The sequence below is a fragment of the Mytilus galloprovincialis genome, chromosome 14 (assembly GCF_965363235.1).
Source record: "Mytilus galloprovincialis chromosome 14, xbMytGall1.hap1.1, whole genome shotgun sequence".
Classification (NCBI taxonomy): Eukaryota; Metazoa; Mollusca; class Bivalvia; order Mytilida; family Mytilidae; genus Mytilus; species Mytilus galloprovincialis.
In genome coordinates, this window is record NC_134851.1 from 24124486 (window position 1) to 24145496 (window position 21011).

General features: G+C 31.3%; 1 protein-coding gene across 1 annotated transcript; it reads right to left on the reverse strand.

The window, feature by feature from the left end:
- Positions 1-8624: 8624 nt before the first annotated feature.
- Positions 8625-19474, reverse strand: LOC143059066 (cardioacceleratory peptide receptor-like). Its single transcript, XM_076232530.1, has 6 exons — positions 19389-19474; positions 13581-13713; positions 12875-13197; positions 11523-11658; positions 10942-11028; positions 8625-10086 (listed from the first exon to the last, which is right to left on the reverse strand). The coding sequence occupies exons 1-6, from the start codon at positions 19461-19463 to the stop codon at positions 9845-9847; spliced, it is 996 nt and encodes a 331-aa protein (XP_076088645.1). The 5' UTR covers positions 19464-19474; the 3' UTR covers positions 8625-9844.
- Positions 19475-21011: the final 1537 nt, after the last annotated feature.

The window sequence follows — 21011 nt, forward strand, 5'->3', positions numbered from 1 at the left end:
AGATAAATAATATTATACATGACACAATACAGAACATAGTATACCACTATAACTAATTGATATTTAGCAAGATCGCTAGAGCTTGAAATAAGTTGGTTTTTTTTTTTTTTAAATTAATATTGTGTTTTAACATATGTCATGTCAAGACAATTTTGAGTTTAAAAGTTTATATCTGAAAATCAATTTCACCAATGTATATACTATGTACTATTTTATCACTTGAGATCCCACAGGCAAAGCTTTAGAAATATTGTCCTAGACCTGCATAACAGTCCTTTTCAAAGTGATAAGTATGTTTGGTTTTGTGGTTTGAGTACATTTCTACTGACGATCAGTAAAAATAAGAACTTCAAATCAGTTGCCTCGAGTAGAGAAAATGTTTCTGGTTAGTAACAAATCCTTGAAAGTGAAAGCCAGAATCAATCCGTGAGCATGTTTCTTTTGTTTCATATCTACATGTATTTAGGTTTAAAGTGAGGTCAACATATGATTCAGTTTCAGTTTATTGTCACACACTTACCTTCATTTAAACATGATCTTGATGAATGGGACCTGGAAAAGTCTGCACTATTTTCAACAAAATTAACTTTGATATACTGATTACTTGTTTATTCAATAATTTTAAATTCATGTTTCGGTCAAATGTCGCTTGTTTAATGGTTGGAATGAAATTATATTTACAAACTTTATTGAAAAATTTCACATCACTTCAAGAGCAAGTAAAATGAAATAAAAATACTTAAGTCTTACCTCCTTGTCTCTCTTCTTATATCCATAAATTCTTTCTAATCCATAAATATTATATCAACATCATTCGATTACAGAAAGCAATTCACATCGACAAAATGCATTTTAATGCTTCTTCTTTTTTAAATGTCCATTAAAAACTATCTTAAGCCAAAATGATTGATACTCATACGATAAACATGTATCTTAAGGTGGTACCCAACACATTCACTAAAATAATTTGGCTCGTTTAATGTTCATAAAATTTTGTCAAAGTAGTATTTACTTTGACACGTAAACAAAAATATAAATTTTCGAAAAATGTTGAACCAACCGTTGTGTCAGATAAAATGACACTGGTTATTTCGCAATTTGACAAACACCAATGTTGATCATTGATAAGCTTAATATTCCGTTTACAACACAACGTAATTAAAACATTTAGCTGACTTTACAGAGTTATCTCCCTGTAGTGTTAGATACCACCTTTATACTAAATGAATTAGTAGCTACTGATACATGTAGTTTCACAATATGGATGACTAAAGTTATTGTAGATTCAAGGACATATTTCTGTAACATTCAGAGCGTCCAAAAAATATGAACACGAAAGAATAATCAGGATATATATATAGTAGCTATAAATACTACTTTGTACTATATATATATATATATATATATATATATATATATATATATATAACTCGTCTAAACATCAACCCAACAATGTTAGATCTGTAAATTTTTGGTTCTTCCCTCGCCGGGATTCGAACCCATGCTACTGTGATATCGTGACACCAAATCGCCTGCACTGCAGCCGTCCCGCTAGACCACACGACCACCTGGGCTCTCAAAAAAGAGCTTTCGCTGGACGTGTGTTACCTTTCCTCGTCAGTTTTAATCTAGCGGCGTACTACAGTACATGATATATAAGGCATGAATATACATATAGCATAAAGACTCCCGTCAAGTTCCTCCTGGTCTGCAATATGTATCCTATGTTTGGTACATACAAAAACACAATAATACACCATAAATGACTAAATTGTAGATATCAACATTTGCTATCGAGTGCATGTATCTTAACCTTATGCGTTTATTTAACTTGAACACATATCTACCAATTATCAAATAAACCTCGCCTAGGAACTTTCATTTACGATTATTTGAGAAGAATAAGAAATGCAACTTAAGACAGATAGTCACTGACAATCTTATTTATTGTTTATGATTTTGGAATGTTATTACTTCTAATAGAGCGTCTGACGTCAAGGTTAGAAATTGCATGTTAGTGTTATCAACTGACAGTAATTATTAATAAGAAAGACAACAGCATTGTCATTCAGTAGCAAGATGTATTTCTTTATACACAAAAACATGTGTATCAGATATGCTTATTTCATCCAAGGTGGTTTTATTTACTATTTTTATATCCAAAGTTGCAAAGCTTGATTCAATATATTATTCAATGCGTCCCAAACGTTTGTAATGTGTTATACTAAAAAGATAACAAGGACTTCAAAAACAAAACGAAGCTAGATATATAAAATCCTCAAAAAAAAAGGTTAGTCAGAAATTAATATATCTAGAAAAGAGTGCAGTTGATCGTGTGTGTACCATTTGTTTAAAAGACGAAAACATACTATGGAGTTAGTTATTGGCAGACAATCATATCAGTCCTATTACGAATTCGTCAACCATAATCATAGCATTTCAAAAGATATTGAACATAGATACCCCGTTTACTAGATCTGTAAAAAAAAAATGACCTGCTTGAAAAAATATAATCAATATTTATTTTGGTAAGTGTCATATTCTAATTTAATTCAGAACATTCCAGTTTATTCAAATTCTTTTTTTGAAAAATATAAATGAACTGAATATGATATTGCAAGTTCTTTTTACTGCAATACGCAACCCGTTGCATTTATGCATTGACAAACACCTAGCAATATGTTTACATTCAGCAACCCCATAACTATTTTTGATTAAATGAGGACCACTAAAATGTAAATATAAACTTACTGACAACTTTTAACTTCTACTATAATAAATTATTGATATGCATTTTAATAATCAAGAATGTTACATGTAATTTTCTTTTCTACGTTCTCTGTATGTCATACAACTCTTTATTAACCAACTGAGTACATAATTGCCAAAAATGAATGTTTTTTAAAAACCCTAACTGGGCTTAATACAGACAAACTGGGCATTTATGCACGGCCATTACAGAAAAAAGTGTTAATTTCAAATATAATAAATTTAACATGCCCGCCGATTTTCAAAACGGATCGCCTCGAAAAAAAAAATCATCATCATTTTATTTTGTAAAAACCGGTAATGTAATGGTTTTCGTAAAATCAAATCCCATATAATGGGATCATTGTTTATCCTGTTTTTCAACACATAAATTCTGTCAACTTAATATCTTGGATACTTGGTATACTAAAAGCTTTATTAGGGTGAAGTACAAATTATTTTTGCCATTAAAAGAGTAGGGAGTACATCAAGTTGACAGCAACACATACACTTTTTCAGTTGGTTAATAAATGTGTTAAGAAATGAGTGTTTTTATAATGACCCTGTTATATGTCCGCGGTCAGTAATAATGGCCTCGGATGTCTGTTACATGAGTAATGGCCCTCGGCATTGCCTCGGGCCATTACATACTTCCTCGACCATTATTACAGACCTTGGACATATATATAAGAGGTCCATTATAAAAACACCCGTTCATTAATACTATAGCGATGAATCCGTGAATGGTTTGTTGCAATAAATAATATCTGTACCTATCAAACACATGTCAATTGTTATCATATGTCAGTCAAAATTTCCCGCCATTTAAGTTGTATTTTTTGGGAAACACACGAGAAAAATATAAGTACATAAACAATTTGTATCATCCTAAATATATTTATAATTACAGTTTCATGGCAATAATAAAGTTTGATTTTTTATTATTATTATTATTATTTCTTTAGATGAGAATTCTAATGTGAATTTTAGGAACGGATGATGATTATTTGCTAACTCTAGCAAATCCTTTATTTCCTTCGAATCGCCGTGATATATTAGTATAATATCTCTATAATTTCTCATCTAAAGAAATAATATTTCTTGATGTTAATATTTTCAAAGGAACTAGATTTTCTAATGATAATATTTTGGATGTAAAAACCCACTTTAAACCGACAAATGCCTTCCTTTATCTAGATCGTAAAAGCTGTCACAGTAGACATGTGTTTGCAGGGTTTATCAAGGGCGAAGTAATCTGATACATTAGAACAACACATAATGATGTTGATTTACAATATATTTTGTTACAGTTCAGAGCGAACTTAATAAAGAGAGGAAACAAGGAGATTGAGATCGAATAGTACATAACTGAGGCATTATCATGTATTAGATATGATTTAATCAGAAAAAATGCCAAACAAAACACAAAGGAAATTTCATAAATTAAAACAATGCATTAGTAATCATTGGGATCTACTAAAACAGGATGCAGTTTGCAACGAAATATTTTCACGCAAACCAATGATAGCTTATAAAAAGCATAAAAATATTGAAGATCTATTGACAACGACAAAATTAAAATAAATTGATATAGGTAAATCCCTGATGATGGCGGGCCTAAAATGCTTAAACCCTTTCATAAATGTTATACATTTATCATAAGAATAAAGTACAAAAATCGTCGAAACATTAAATTTATATCGGATTGATGTAAAGCAATCGAAAGATACCAGAGGGACAGTCAAACTCATAAATCGAAAAAAAAAGCTGACAACGCCATTGCTAAAAATGAAAAACACAAACAGATAAACTAGATAAATAATAGTTAACATGATAAAACTGAAGCATTAGCAACATGAACCCCTACAAAAACTGAAAGTGATCTTAGGTGCTCCGGATGGGTAAGCAGATCCTGCTCCACATGTGGCACCCGTGAAAATGCTTTCTAACGAAAGAAAATAAGTATCACTAAATGCCCCTACAGCTTATAGGCTTATAGATGTTTACATAATTATTATACACATTTTTTTCTTATACAACCAACATTTTGTTAATACTGTAATCAATTCTCTTGAAATCTTTAGTTGAAAAAAAAATAAAGGTTATTTTCGTCATTTAAGCAGTCTCTCGTAGGTTTTCACTGTACTTTTCTTTTTTTTTTTTTTTTTTTTTTGTGGTTGGGGGGGGGGGGGTGGGGGGCGTTCCATACATATTCATTTTTTCAATGTTTTAAGAGTGATCGGTTTTAGTTTTAGCTTTTAAGAAATATTATAAATAGGAATACATCGTTTATTTCGTCTTATGGATAAAAATCTATATTACATGCAGACAAATATGGAAATTACGATAACTTCAAAGAGTCATTGTTTTTTCTATGGTCGGGTTGTTGTCTCTTTGACATATTCCCCATTTCCATTCTCAACTGTATAAAACAATTCTTTATGGATCTTTTCACTCATCTAAACTATGAAAATCTTGATTTTAATGTTATCAAATATTATTTTTATGATTTTAAAATAAATGTGAATACCGAACCAACTGCTTTCACCCAGTTGGATATGGATTATCAAATATCGAATAACGAACCGGCTGCCAACTTCACATATATAAATATATACCGGTCGGTGATCCGCATTATATTCAAATTTGGGTCACAAAAACCCGTTTTAAAAGTACAGATCACATGTAATGCCCTTTTCAAAAGAACTTTTATTAGTACACGTGCATTAGATATTTAGTATTCCTCGTAACGTTTTTTCAGACGATAATCTGTTATCGTAAAGCGATCAAAGCAAAGAAAAAAGGATTGTATAATTTTAAAAGTATGTGTTTCTCTAGGGAAAAATCAGTGGAATGTATCTGTGGTAAATTTTTTGTATTATTTATAGTTGATGAAATTGAAACATAATTCTAGATGGCTGCAATTGTTTTCTCCAAATCGTTTTAATTTAATTTACTTTAAGATAATATGAAATGTAAAATACAAGATCGAAGTATGTTGTTGAATTCTCATTCTTCCTTAATGGTATCATTTAAAAAAGGCAGACTTGAAAATTTCTCATAATTGATAGCGGTATATTTCTCTTTTTTTGGGAGGGTAGTAACGAATCCATGTTGCCTTAGTTTCGTTGTAATAATTATGATATCATCAAGCATATTAATAGGTTAAAACGAGAATGTACACATTGGAAGTAATAAATTATGTTGCGAATTAAAACAAAAATATACTCTATCGAATAATGTTATGGTTAAGAGTTGAATTATTCGGCTTTCTAGTACAATATAATGTTGCAGACCTGAAATGGGAGCATTTGCATTTGGAAATAAGTATATCAAACCATGACATCTTAGATGATTACATACACGTTAATTGATTAAAGACGATTAATTTCACTACCGTTAATTATATACATGTATTAAGGATCGTCTTAATTTCTTTGGGCGAACAAGGCCGGGAGTTGGTTATTGGGGATGTTGATGAATACAGCACAGAAGACCCTTTCTTATCATGTAGACATAATTAGTATCTAGACGTTTGGAACGCGCTGTCTAATGAGCAAAAAAAAAATCGTTAAGAAAATAGACTTTATAATTCTATGGAACTTATAACGTTAAACAAGCATATACCAGTATACCGCGAATAATTGAGACTTTAAGAAGAACGGAAAGATGGACAGATGGTAGGGAAAATGGACACATAACAAACGGTGTATTATATAAATATCGCCAATGAGGGGTGTAAAGCAAAGTTTAATATTTTATATTGTATATAATGACAATAACTATTTCAGCTAAAGCAATAATATGAATAATAATAATAAAAAAATATAGTGCGAAAGATACCAAAGGGATATTTAAACGTATATATCGAAATCAAACTGATAATGCTTCGACAAAACTTGAAAAAAACGACCCTTGGACAAACGGTGCAAAAATACAACAGATAATACTTAAGATGGAAGAAGCACGCACTCCAGGGAACATGAAAGGATATCATGCGTTACGTCAGAGAAATCGAATCATTCTCTACTTGTGGTACCCGTCCGGTTGTCATAGTGTACTATACATAATAGTGAGACATATTTTAAAATAATAAATGTAGATGCTTTTTTCTTCAATTAAAACTCTGTGATGACCCAAGAAAACTTACATACAATTACTCATATATTGTTGAATTTTGTACACCATAAACAAAAATTATACAACAGTAATTATAGAGATCAGCATAACACAGATTGTATGGTCATCATCACGAATATAAGTGTATGTGTCTTAATCCACAATAGACATTATAATTCATTATAAAATTTGTCACAACTGTATACTTTACAACATTTCTCAATCAGCGACTGAATTGATTTATTTTTGGTCATTTTAGTTAAATAAGACCCTCAACGTTTGAAAAAGAGGGACGAAAGACACCAAAGGGACAGTCAAACTCATAAATCCAAAACAAACCGACAACGTCATGGCTAAAAATGAAAAAGACAAACAAACAACAGCACACACGACACAACATAGAAAACCAAAGAATAAACAACACGAACCCCACAAAAAAACTAGGGGTGATCTTAGGTGCTATACAGGGTAACATATTCCACCAATAACACCCATTTTTCTGTTCATAGCAATTCAAATAGCTCATAAAATGTATATTTTAATTTAGGATGTACTTATGTATAATTAGGAGACATATAGAAAATGAAGAATCTTTAAATTCAAACTATAAGTAGAAAGAGTATTTAATTTAATTAAGAAACAAAAAAGCTAAACATATGGATAGGCTATGGAGCTCCTTTTCGAGATATTTGAGTTTAAAAAAGGAGAAAGGTAGATATGGTTGACTAGGACTTTTACCGTATATTTGCATTGGCATTATTTGGGTCTCAAATCGAAAGATGATAAATCAAGAATCTGCTTAAATTTTGGTAAATGACATTTTATGAGCTATTTGAATTTCTATGAACAGAAAAATGGGTGTTATTGGTGGAATATGTTACCCTGTATAGTAGCAAAAACATGACCAAGGAATCCGAATATGACATAAACTATTTATCTTATTTATTTTATTAAATTACATTTTCTACATGTAACCACTTCGAAATAATCTCCTGTGTATCTAAATATGATCGTTAGTGGTGAGATTCCGTTGCATTATAGTGACCGAAAAAGATAAACCGTGCACGTCTGTGATGCATTTGTTTTTGGATTGGTTGTTGTCTCATTGGTGATAGCTCACTATCAAATCAGTACTTTATATCTTAGTTCGAATTGGTGTTTTGTGTTCTTTATGTTTATCTGACGGTTAAAAACTTTTTTCGGATAAGGTTTATGGTTCATTATTATGCTTTTGCATCACTATGCCACGAACGAGTTGGGCTTGTTTGTGCGACCGCAAAATAAATCACTTCACCCAAATATCTGTGTACCTGTCCAGCGCAAGAGTGTTAAGTGCAGTGGTTGTAGCTTGTTGATGTGTGTACTATTTTCTTTCTTTAAATGTTGTTAAATAACTTGGGACGTTGGTGTTTTCTCATTGAATTGATTCTAGTTTGTCATGTTAGTGCATTTAGTGATTTACTACACGATATTGGCTTTGCATATTGTTGCAGGACGAGTGATGATATGTGGTTGCCAGCTTCTGCATCATTTTGGTCTCGGATAAAAAGTTGCCTCATTGGTTATCATACCACAACTTCTTATCTATTTACAAAATTGTTTCAACAACAATTGGGTGCAAGAACAAGCGAATCTGATTTCAAAAAGTCTTTGCACATCAATATTTGACTATTTCAAGATGACAGACTTGTAAAGTTCATATAAATAGCAAATAGACCAAACATTACATTTATTAGTAAAGTTTTGTTTATTGTTGACCAATAAAAAAAACTTAAAAACAGTCTTGTATTGAAATAATTTAGTTTCACTCCGTCTAAAACCACCAAAAACAGTGATAAAAGAATAGAAAGATAAATCTCTATTTTAGTTTTGCTCAGTAAAACCTAGTATATATAATATAATACAATGTTTTTGTGTCCATGTTTCTATAACATTTGATAAATCCATGATCTGCAGTGCATTTCTATGTCACTTTTTATTTATTTGTCTTCCAAAAAATTCTGCACGATCAGAACCGCTATTCATTTAATGTCTAGTGTCTAACAGTAATGATACGTTTACCCCTAGGAAGCACCTGTGGTCAGCCCTTGTTGTTTGATGAGATATATGTTAATATGTTCACAGTAACTTTTCGATGTTATGTTTTGAAGACTGATAATTTTTTCGGTTTTTTTTTTATCTTTTATTGCAATAATATTTCCGATTTATGATTGACTAATGAGTTTATTCATGTAGGTCTTTCAGACCTTAGTCAAATAACAAAAATAAAAGAGGTTCAGACTTTATTCCATGTTAATCGGTTCCCATTAAAATTGCATGATTGCTAAATGGACACTTCACTTACATATAACTTTTAAAGATGACGTCCTGTTGTTTAATAAAATCTGGTTAATCTGTCTTCGGTAATTTTTCCATGTTGTGTTTTGAAGTCTCATTGTTTTTCGTCGCTTTTCGGTTTTGTTATTGCAATGAAATTGTCAATTAATGTTTGACTAATGAATTTATTACTGTGGACCCTTCAGCCTTTTGTCAAAAACTGTGGATTCACTTCATTTCGAGGGTACTAATTTTCGTAGATTAAGGAAACCGTACATTTTCGTTATATTATATTTCGTGTTTTTTGCCAAAGTTTGCATAATTTGTCCTTTATTAAAAAATGAATATCGTTGTTCACTGTACCAACGAAATGCACGACAATTACTATCCAACGAATAATAATGTATCCCCAGTAACACAACTGAAATAATTAGGCTTTAATTAAGTCAACTACTTTCTTGTTGCATGATACATATATCTAAATGGTCACTTCACTCGAATATCACTTTAAAAGATGACGTTTTCAACAGTATTCAATGTTGATCACTTTCGTTTAAAGTTACCTGGTTGCTAAATAGACACTTCACTTCAATATATATTTAAAGATGTCGTTTCACTCAAATATAACTTATTAAAAAGAAGTTTCACTCAAATGTAACTTTTAATGATGACGTTTTGAACCTAATGACGTTTTCACTGTATTCATGTGCATTAAATGAAAATCCATCTTTTTCTTTTTTGATCGAAACATCTTGAAATTAAATATCAAAAACACTAACGGGTTTGCCAAACTGTTCAATGGTGCAAATGTATACAACACATTATATATCAATCCGGCTTGTATATTGGCATAAAACTGTAAATATGCATCTACAAATATCGGCGTCCAGCATAATATATAAACTGAAAAAGAAAGTTAAAATCATTAAAAAATTGGATTATAAATAATATTTCTCTTTTCATCGTTAAGAATGTAAAAGGCAGATGAAAGAATAAAGTATTGACTATCAACATATAAGGTGAGATGAATAATTAAATAGTTGATACCAGAAAAGGAGAATAATAAAACAAAATGAACTTAACACTGGCCGTTTGTGTATAAGTTTTGTTTGTTAGAAGTGAATACATGTACTTAAGTAAGTTACTTGAAACTATCATTAAATCTAGCACCACTGATGCTTCTCGTCCATGAATATATGTTTCATCCTAGCACCCACCACATTATAACGAATGGGCCTGTTTAAGTGTACTCGCTTAATGTAATTGTGCATCAACATTTCAAATGAATTTATTTGGGCATTGCTAAGGATCATCACTTTCTTCGAACGATAACGATATTTCGAATTACAGCTATTGGTATTAAATCAACGGTTAATATTTACATCGAAGAATCAGGAAAAGATAATTGAGTGTGATTTCAATAACTGCATTCAAATATACTGTAATATTTTCACTTTACTGGTACTGTTGTTTGTGGTTTTTTTTCAAAGTATTATAGATATTGAGCTGTTAAAGCGTTATCGTGTGTTCCGTTCGTTAATTCCTTGATCGAGATTCAAGAAGGAGACCAAATACCCTGTATGTCTTTTCGCCTTAAATGTATTGTCGATGCTGTTTTCCTCCGCCTATGTTTTCATTTGTACCTTAAGTATGTTCTGTCTGTTTTATTTATTGAAATGAGAATCGTAAGAGATCAATATAAAGTTGTAGCATTTACCATTTTATGTTATTCAATTTAACATACACAATTTCACTTACCACAAACAACAACTAGGAGTAGTTTTATAGTCTTGATTTTTGCATTTGATATCACCCTATCTTTTGGAATTATTTCATCTGTAGAAACTATGAAAATGAAAATATTAGCTTTGTATTACAAAATGTGGAATCTTACATTCCTATCTATTTTCAACATAAACCGTATCATCTTCGTTCAGCTGTGTTATGGAACAGTATGATTTGATGAGCTGAAAACAATAGACAGTGGAATCCCTGATAACAGATTCTGAAACACTGATTTCGTCAAATTTTGCACATGAATGATATCAAATAATCTGCTAGTAATAGTGATATGCTTTACATTCAGTGTATACTAATGAAAGTAAACCTTACCCTTCCGGATCACCTGAGATCATCCCCAGTGTTTTTGGTAGGGTTCTTGTTGCTTAGCCATTAGTTTTCTATGTTTTGTCATGTGTACTAATATTTATCTGTTTGTCGTTTTTATTTTTAGCCTGACGTTGTCAATTTATTTTCGATTGAAGATTTTGACTGTCCATTGGTCATGGATCGCCCCTCACTGTGTATAAACAAACAAGATTTACATTGAATAGTATTACCTGTATCGCTACTGTTTGCCGGAATAAATCCACGTTTTTCCCGTCGACGAATTGTTATTATTATACCAGTATAACATATGACAATAACAATGACTGGAATTATTATTATAATTGTAGCATCAATATATAGCATTGCCTGTAAAATAAATAACCATCTTTGAATATATAAAAATTCAAATGAGCTATGCATACATACATTAATATCAAAGATAAATTGAATTCAACAATAGCTGAAAAGATGGAGTTGCATTTCAGTTAATCATCGTCACACGGTCCATATTACATTTACATTTGTATTTTAAATATTCGATATCAAAGGGGGTAGTTTCACTTTTTACCGATTTCAAAACTAGATGAAATTCGCCAGTAAATATATGGTCGTATGTTGATGTCTGTCATATTAGTTTTTCTTAAATTGTTCTGTTTCAAATTGAGCAGTTAATTTCTTTCAGTAAATTGTTTTATATTTTTCATGTCGGGAGCCTTTTATAGCCAACCTTACGAATGTTACGGTATGGGTTTGATTATTGTTGCAGGCCGTACGGTTGACTGAATTAGCTAACAAAACTTGTCTGAAATATGATTTATTGTTGTCTCACTGGTAATAATACTTTAATTTGTATCTTTGTTATTTCGTTTTTTACGTCATCTAAGAAGTTATATGTTGATTACCGATAGTTATTGCTTGACATTCTACAGCACTTGAAGACACCTCATTTATTTGTGGTGTTCGTCAGACTCAATCTTTTGTTTATTACACTACAAGTTGTTATTTGTGTACTTAAGCTTGTCAGTTGGTCGTTAATTGTGTTTGACCATTGCGTTGTTAGTTTATTTTCGATTTAAAAATGTGCATGTCTCTCTGGTGTCTTTTGCCTGTCTTTGTCAGTAGTCCATTACAAGTAGCCTACCGATATTCAAAAAGAGGGCGACATACATATGCAAAATACACACAGTTGATACTTAGTTTTTGATTTCAAGTAGTTTTACCGTTCTTTTACATGGTGAATATTATATTTGCTCTATTTGGTCATTACAAAAAATCTATTTATTTCAAAGATCTTACCGATGAAATGTTGAGAATAGACATGGGAATGGGCAACATTATGTTAACAATGTACTTTTATAAAATTAAACACATCTAGTATTCATCTAATCTGATGTAGATTAAAAAAGAAGGTTTGTTTGGACAATACTAAATTGGGTAAATTAAAAACGTCGAAATAACAATCAGAATACATGAGATAAAACAGGCTTAGCTTATATCTTTTGGAAGAAATATTTAAGACGTGAGAGGAGAAAATAAGGTACGATCAAAATAAAGTATGGAAATGGTTTTCCCTTAAACTCACCTCCATATATGGAATGCTATGATAACAGAATATCTTCCACATCTTTATATGAACAGCATACTGCACAGCAAGAACTGCTCCAGTAATCCATGCAATAGATGCTAATCCAAATCGATACTTTTGTCCTTTAGAAGCTGCAGATAAAGGTCTCACAATAACGTAGAGTCTATCAATAGACATTACAACTATCGCATATATAGACACATAAACTGCCCACTGTGATAAAAATGCGTACACAATATAACAGACATATGTATTCCAGGGAACTCCAAATTTGTTAAAAACCAACTCTGGAAAAACGTAAAAGAGTCCAAGACAGAGGTCTGCAAGAACAAAAAAAAAGTTACAATTAGAAAAAAAAATAGCAATTGCTTTGCAGGGTTGATAAATATTCGAATGGTACCAAGTAGTTATTAAAGGTACCAGAATTATAAATTAATAGTTTTCTTTCCGAAAATAAAATTAATTACCTTTGATTTTCTCTATTATATATTTTCTTTTTGTGACAATGTTTTATCTTTTTAAAGTTTTCTTTTAACTTCGGTTTTCTCTGTTATTACTTATTCTTCCTATTTGAGAATCGATCCTTTTTTTTTATTTTGAAAACCTGTACCTACATGTAACAGAAAAAAAACTTAAATATCTTTCTTCTATCTAGATATAAATAAGGTCTTACTGTCGAAGAAGTTCGAAATATTAGTTATACCTGATATTGCAAGGTTAGTAACGAAAAATCCCATCCTCGTCTTCTTCTTCCTTGATAGTAACAACACGATGACAAGTGTGTTGAATGTTATTATACCAAGGAAAATCACAAATGATATCCATTTTAAAATCACCTACAAAACCAAATTGTATATTTAATTGCAATAGTTCAAAGCTAATACACATATTACACAGTTAATACACATAATTCATAGTTATCACAAGTCACTTATTACATACACTATTATAGATAACAAATGGTTAATTATACACAGGAATATGAAAATCAAAATATTAAAGCTGTTGATCAGATTTGGTCCATGAAATCGCAACATCGAATCTACTTGATGTCATATTTTGCACAACCTCGAGATGAGACAAACCAAACATAATGTCCTTTAAGTTAAGAGGAGTAAAATTGAGATTTTAAAACGCTATAATTTACTCTGTGATATGCTGATGTGCAAACATATAGTCTATATCCTTCTGATTGGTTACCTTTTATCATACTGCGCGTGTTAGTTAGTTATTGGAAGAATTGAAAACAACAATTTATGTTGGTCATGTTGGTGCCGCCTTGTAAAATTAAACTGAAGATAAATTGGGAGATGTCGATTTGGATAGCGACATATTGATATAAAAAGGCAACATTAGTGTACCGGTGTTCAAAAGTCATAAATAAATGGGTTGAGATAAAACTCATCCGGGTTACAAACAGAAACCGAGGGAAGAACATCAACCATAAGAAAAAAACAAAGCAACAACAGGAACACCCAACAGCAAAACGGAATAAACCCAAAGTTAACACACATAGAACAGCATGCTATAAAAGGCCCCTGCATGACTAGTGTAAGACCGCAAAACACCATAACAACTAACGACACGCACTTAACAACATGCTTCTGACTAAGCACAGGTGAATAACAATACAGTGGATTTCAGTATTTTAACAGGCGCCAACCTACACTCTAACCTGCAAAAGAAACATGTGTGTGATGACTGTTTTTGCCCTCTAGATATGCTAGTGTTGTTCATTCAGATGAGCAGGTATAAATATCCGATAAACGGCAATGCGGATGGAATCAAAAATAGAAATATTCTGCTTTCAGCATTAACGAATTTTTGATTTTTATAAAAAAAAAAGAGCCCAAAAAATATGTTTAAAATTTTGTTAAAAAACAATTTAAGTTAATAATGATAAACTTTCGAAAAAATGACTCTCTGTATTATATGTTTTTTTTTTAAATCTTTATTGATCTTTTCGTTGTTCAAACTACAGTGCATACTACATTATTACAATACTTAAGTGAAAAACACGAAATGTGTATGGCATTGGTATACTATTTATATTTTACGAATAAGACATAGTAAAAATGTACAAGTGAATGATGTGAATCTTCAGTATACGAGACCTCTTAAGGATACTTTGGAATACATATGATAATATCAAAAATAAATTTTATCAAATAACTTCCATTACCCCCACCACCACCACCAACACCACAACCCCCCCCCCCCCCCCCCTCCCCCATCTGTTTGTCTTTAGAAAGATATAAATATTCTAATATCTCGAGCAGTCTGTCTTATTGTGTGTTCTTAACAAAGTTGATGTAATACTTTGCCCGTAGAATGCAATAATTCAAAACTAAGTTATCAGAATTCAATACACCGAAAATTACACTGTCTTTAATCAAAAATATTTTTACTCTAAAAACTTAATACCACCAATTAAAAAATTCTCTCCAAAATTGTTTTATTTCTGTACATTCAAAAAATATATGCTCTATGGTTTCTATGTCTTTACAACTGGCACATTCATTAGTAAAGGAAAGTTTATATTTTTCAAAAAGATAATTATGTGAGACTATTCTGTGAAACAATTTATATTGGAAAGCTTGTAGTTTGCTTTCTATAGTACATTTAAAAGCTAGTGAATAAATATTTTTCCACTTTTCGTCACTAATTTCTATATTAAAACTTTCTTCCCACCTTTTTTTTTTTTGTGAAATAAAAGAAACACTTCCCCGATCGATAAAAAAGTGAATATACATCTTTAACGAATAATTTACTGATATTCAATTTTTATTCGCATGCTCAAAAATGAATCCAAATCAGTTGCTGTTAGGTGACATGTGTTGTTGTAATAAAAAATCTTTCCAGTCACGTGGTATAGCAAGTTTAATAGATAGAATGTCTACAAAAGTAACATTCAGGTTAAATTTTTTGTTAAAAGCATCATGAGACAAAAATTCGCCTTTATCCTCTACAATATCATTGATGAACCGTATGCCTTTCGTGTACCAAGATCTATAAAAATACTCGTTCTGTCAACTTGAACCAAATAAATTCTTTTCTAACATGACATGAATTTAACAGGATGAAAATACCCATGAAACGTTTCCAGGCAGATAACACTTCTATATACAAAAAAAAGTGCTTTTAAATTTAAAAACTCAAATTCACATCTTTTTACCCACATAAAACGAAATAATCACAGCTGTACTTCAAAATTTGGGGCTTTCAGTACCCTCTCGCTATGAAACTTTTGAATAACTTTCGATTTAACTTTCGGAATACCACCATCCATAAAAAACTATTAATGTCACGTTGTATTTTAATTACATAAGGTCTTGATACCTGTGTAGATGAAATGACATAAATAAGCTTCGATATTGCAAGTGATTTGAGAATTACAATTTTACCGATCAAGGAAAGGTTTCTGATCCTCCACATTGTAATTATTGATTCCATTTTGTCTATGCATGTATCTAAATAAGAACAAACCATTTCTTCAAAAGTGTTAATTTTTTAACCTAAGGTTTTAAAACCATCTGTCCATTCATTAGGAAGGGAACCTTCTTTGTTAAATCAATTTCTTCCAATCCAAGTTCCTTCGGTTTTAGAAAAATTGACTTGTAACTTTGAACACTTCTCAAAAAATCAATAAACGAATCTAATAAAATTTTCTCAGAAAATACATCTTTCAAAAAACAAGTGGTATCATCAGCCAACTGTGAAATTTTTGTTTCAGTATCCCCAATTTTTATACCAGACATCTGATTGTTCTTACGAATATTTATTGCCAGCAGTTCAACGGCAAAAATAAATAAAATAAAAGAGACAAAGTACATCCTTGTCGAATACCTCTCTCAATTTTGAATGGACTAGAACTAAATCCATTATTTACGACAAAACAAGATATATTTGAGTAAAAAGTTGAGACCCATTTCCGGAACTTGCTACCAAAATTAAAACAAACCAATGCTTTTTGAATAAATTTCCATTCTAGCGTATCAAACGCCTTTTCAAAATCGACTAGTAATATAAGCCCTGATAATTATTTAAAGCAGTAAACAATATAATATCAGCAATGAGCCGTAGATTTTCACCAATATATCTATCAGCCACATATCACGTCTGGTCCGGATCAAAAGTTTTTGAAGAAATAATTTCATTCTTTTCACAACAACTTTGGGTAATAATTTGTAATCAAAATTCAAGAGAGAAAGAGGACGCCAGCTCCACAAAAGTGTTCTATCTTTATCTTTCTTTGGAATAAGAGTCAGTATACCCCGTGTTTGATTTATTGAGAGGGTTCCGTTCACTATAAATGACCCAATTACGGTTGAAAGTACACGTGCACAGGTATATAGACATTCTTGTCTAAATTTTGTTAACATTTTCTTGCCGACGTACGAATATGGGACACAGTTATATAATGGCAAATACGTATTTAAATAGAACTGTGGATTCCATTCCATATCACCGGATTCATGTATTATATGAGTTTAGTGTAAACAACATTAGCCGAAAAAATGAGAATGTTTGGCAAATATTAATCATGTATTTCGAGAATCCGCAGGTTCAAAAATTAATAACTGTATTATATTCATCTTATTATAATAAGATACAAAAATAAAAGATAAATATCCGTTAATAAATAAATAAAATAGACAGAAAAATCAGTTTTAAATATTTTGATTGAAATACTGATGAAACACAACAGAATGGCTTATAATTTCGTGATATTTTGTTATGTGTTGAAAAGCAATAATCAATCTTGTCAACAAAACCTGTCTGTAGAAATTCAATATAAATGTAACACCTGCATCACTTAAAAGATAGTTTGGTTGCGTTTCAAAGTTTTATCAGATTTGATTTCCCTTACGTCTGCATTTGCAAAGGTTTGACAAATATTTAATATTCATTATTCCTTTTTTCGTTATTATTGATATCCAAAATTGTTAGAATTTGAAATTTTAAATGCAATACAACACCAAAACAACAATGAGTCTTAAAGAACAATAACATTAGATAAAACACGTCTTCTGATTGGCTAATAGTGTTTGGCCTATCAGCTCATATACATTATTTAGTCGTGTGACCGAGACGTGATCAACATTTTGTACGAGTTACTTCGGTTTAAAATGGAACTTACAATTACATTATAAGAAATTTCTGTAATATTTTTTTTTCGCTGTTTATTCAGTGTGCACCACATTTTTATGTTATTTCTTTATAGACAGGACAAAATTACAGTTATTCCATAAATGTTTAAAGTGTTCGTTGCTGGGTTGAGTGATATTTGTCGTTTTTGAACTGATTAACCAGTATTGGATTTATTGTCTAAGCGAATAATGTGCATTCGAGAGACAATAAAAAGTAAAATAACGAAAATACCGAATTCCAAGGAAAAAATCAAAACAGAAATTCCGAAATCAAATGGCAAAATAAAAAAAATCAAACAAATCAAACGAATAGATACCAACTGTCATCTTTCTGACTTGGTACGGGCATTTTTAATGTAAAAGATTGTAAATTACTTTTTAGTTGAGATCTAGAGAATGAGAAAAATAATCGAAAGCATACAATATTCTACATGTATACATAACTCAAGATAAAAAAAATAAACATATAGCAATGCGAAGCCCACCACAAACCAGCGGCGACCTCCTGTGCCTTGAGGGATTTAGCAGACCTGGTTACACATCGTCGTGTTGTTCATGTTTGTACACATTTGGACAATAATAGACAACAGGCAATTTCGATCTTTTGAATCTCTTTCAATTTTAATTAATAATAATATTCAAGGTTCATAAGTAGAAACTTAGCAAAACTATGTTATTCAAAATTCTAATTCAAATAGTGTATATCAATGGTTCTGATTGGATGACAGTTAGCGTAAAATTTTTTATCTCCTTGTCTGTAAATAAAGAACCCGATATTTTGAATTCCTGAATGTATTGAAATGTAATTCTACAATAAAAAGCCAAAAAACTCACATACTGCACCTAAACATCTCCTTTTTATCAAATTTAAGTACATTCTGAGGCGGCACAGAAGCCAGAAAACAACCGGTGTTTATGTTTGACGCTGGAAGCATATATATGACCTCAGCTAGTGTAGGGACCAAAGAAGAAAACATTTTCTCGTGGAATTTTCTTTAATGAAGATTTTACACTGAAATAATGATTGAAAATTGTTTATGATTTTGTTTTGCATTAGAAAAGGTATACATGTAACTGTATTATATTTGAAGCTTTGCGGACGTCCAAGGATAGTTTTACTGTCGCAAATATTCGTTTACATGTCTCCGCTACGCGTCACCAGGTAAACTAGATTTGCGACAGTAAAATTACCGATGGACGACCTTAAAGCTTCAAATACAATACAGTTATCTCTTAAGTAATAACTCCTGGGAGGAGTCAGTTTTTTGTTTCAATCGTCTTGACACTTTTGTAGATTTTGTTTTGTTTATATTCGATTTCTGGGGTGTTTGATAAAACTATTGATACTCGTTTGAACTAACCTTGTACTGCTCAGATTTATAACTTGTTCCATTGCTGTGATTGATATGTGTCGTTGTATTGTTATAAAATTCCATCTTGTTATTTTCTTCCTTTAAAAAAAAAAGATATGTTATAGTTTCAGTATTGTGTTTGAAGACGACACAGTATCACAAAGACCTTGAAACAGGACCGACATAAACACCGACATTAAAGATGCATGCGTAATCCCGCTGTTCATTATAAGCATGTATAGATTTGGAAAGTGCCACGTCTAGAATTTCGAAAGACTCAAATACTATGGAATAGCGATGGAATGAAAGCGTCTACGATATATGATATTTCTGATTTGGATGTATAGTTTGCATACACTGAACTATTATCTGCTGACATGCCATCTCATAATAATCATTAGAATTTACTTATGAGATTCGTTTCTATAAACCTGGCTCATACATCCTTTAACTCTACTTTCCGCTATATAGATGACGTTCTTTCACTAAACAATTCAAAATTTGGTGACTATGTGGAACGCATCTATCCCATCGAATTGGAGATAAAGGATACTACAGATACAGTTAAGTCGGCTTCATATCTTGACTTGCATCTAGAAATTGACAATGAGGGTCGGTTGAAAAACAAACTTTACGACAAAAGAGATGATTTTAGCTTTCCAATTGTGAACTTTCCATTTCTAAGTAGCAACATTCCAGCAGCACCTGCATACGGGGTATATATCTCCCAATTGATACGATATTCCCGTGCTTGCATTTCCTATCATGATTTTCTTGATAGAGGGTTACTGCTCACAAGGAAGCTATTAAACCAAGAGTTCCAAGTGGTGAAGTTGAAATCATCCCTTCGTAAATTTTACGGACGTCATCACGAGTTGGTTGACCGTTATGGAATAACCGTTTCACAAATGATATCGGATATGTTCCTTACGTCGTAACTACAATCCCCTTCCCTTTCATGAATGTGACCTACCGAATTAGACTATTTACCGGATTTGTAATCACATAAACAACACGACGGGTGCCACATGTGGAGCAGGATCTGCTTACCCTTCCGGAGCACCTGAGATCACCCCTAGTTTTTGTTGGGGTTCGTGTTGTTTATTCTTTAGTTTTCTATGATGTGTCATGTGTACTATTGTTTTTCTGTTTGTCTTTTTCATTTTTAGCCATGGCGTTGTCGGTTTGTTTTAGATTTATGAGTTTGACTGTCCCTTTGGTATCTTTCGTCCCTCTTTTATATATAAGCCTTGATTCCGTTTTTTTTAGAAAATATAACAATTTGATTGTAAATCATTAACCTACAGTAAACTTACGATATATTTTATTGATTTCATAAGATTTATTGGGAATGTTTAGCATGTTTAATGACAGTCTTGTTTAGCCCTGGCGTTGTTAGTCTTTTTTCAACTACTCAATTTGAATATCCCTCTGGTAGCATTTTCCTTTTTGACATTTGATTTGATTTGAACAAAGAATAACTGAATTATTCGTTATGAAAAGGATTAAATCAACTTTTTACAAAACTTTAAAAAAAAAAAAAAACTTCAAAATGCTACGAATAGTGCACCCCTAGGAATAGATGCCCTTAGCTGTATTTGGCGAAACCTTATAAATTTTAAGCCCGAAATG

Bases quoted from the DNA above. Each gene is read 5' to 3' on its own strand.
- LOC143059066 (XM_076232530.1), bottom strand. From the start codon at position 19,463: ATGGAATTTTATAACAATACAACGACACATATCAATCACAGCAATGGA. The intron at 11,659-12,874 runs GTGAGTTTAAGG...TTTATTTTACAG, and splicing joins ATAGCATTCCATATATGGAG to GCAATGCTATATATTGATGC. The intron at 10,087-10,941 runs GTAAGTGAAATT...TTTCTTTTTCAG, and splicing joins ACTCCTAGTTGTTGTTTGTG to TTTATATATTATGCTGGACG.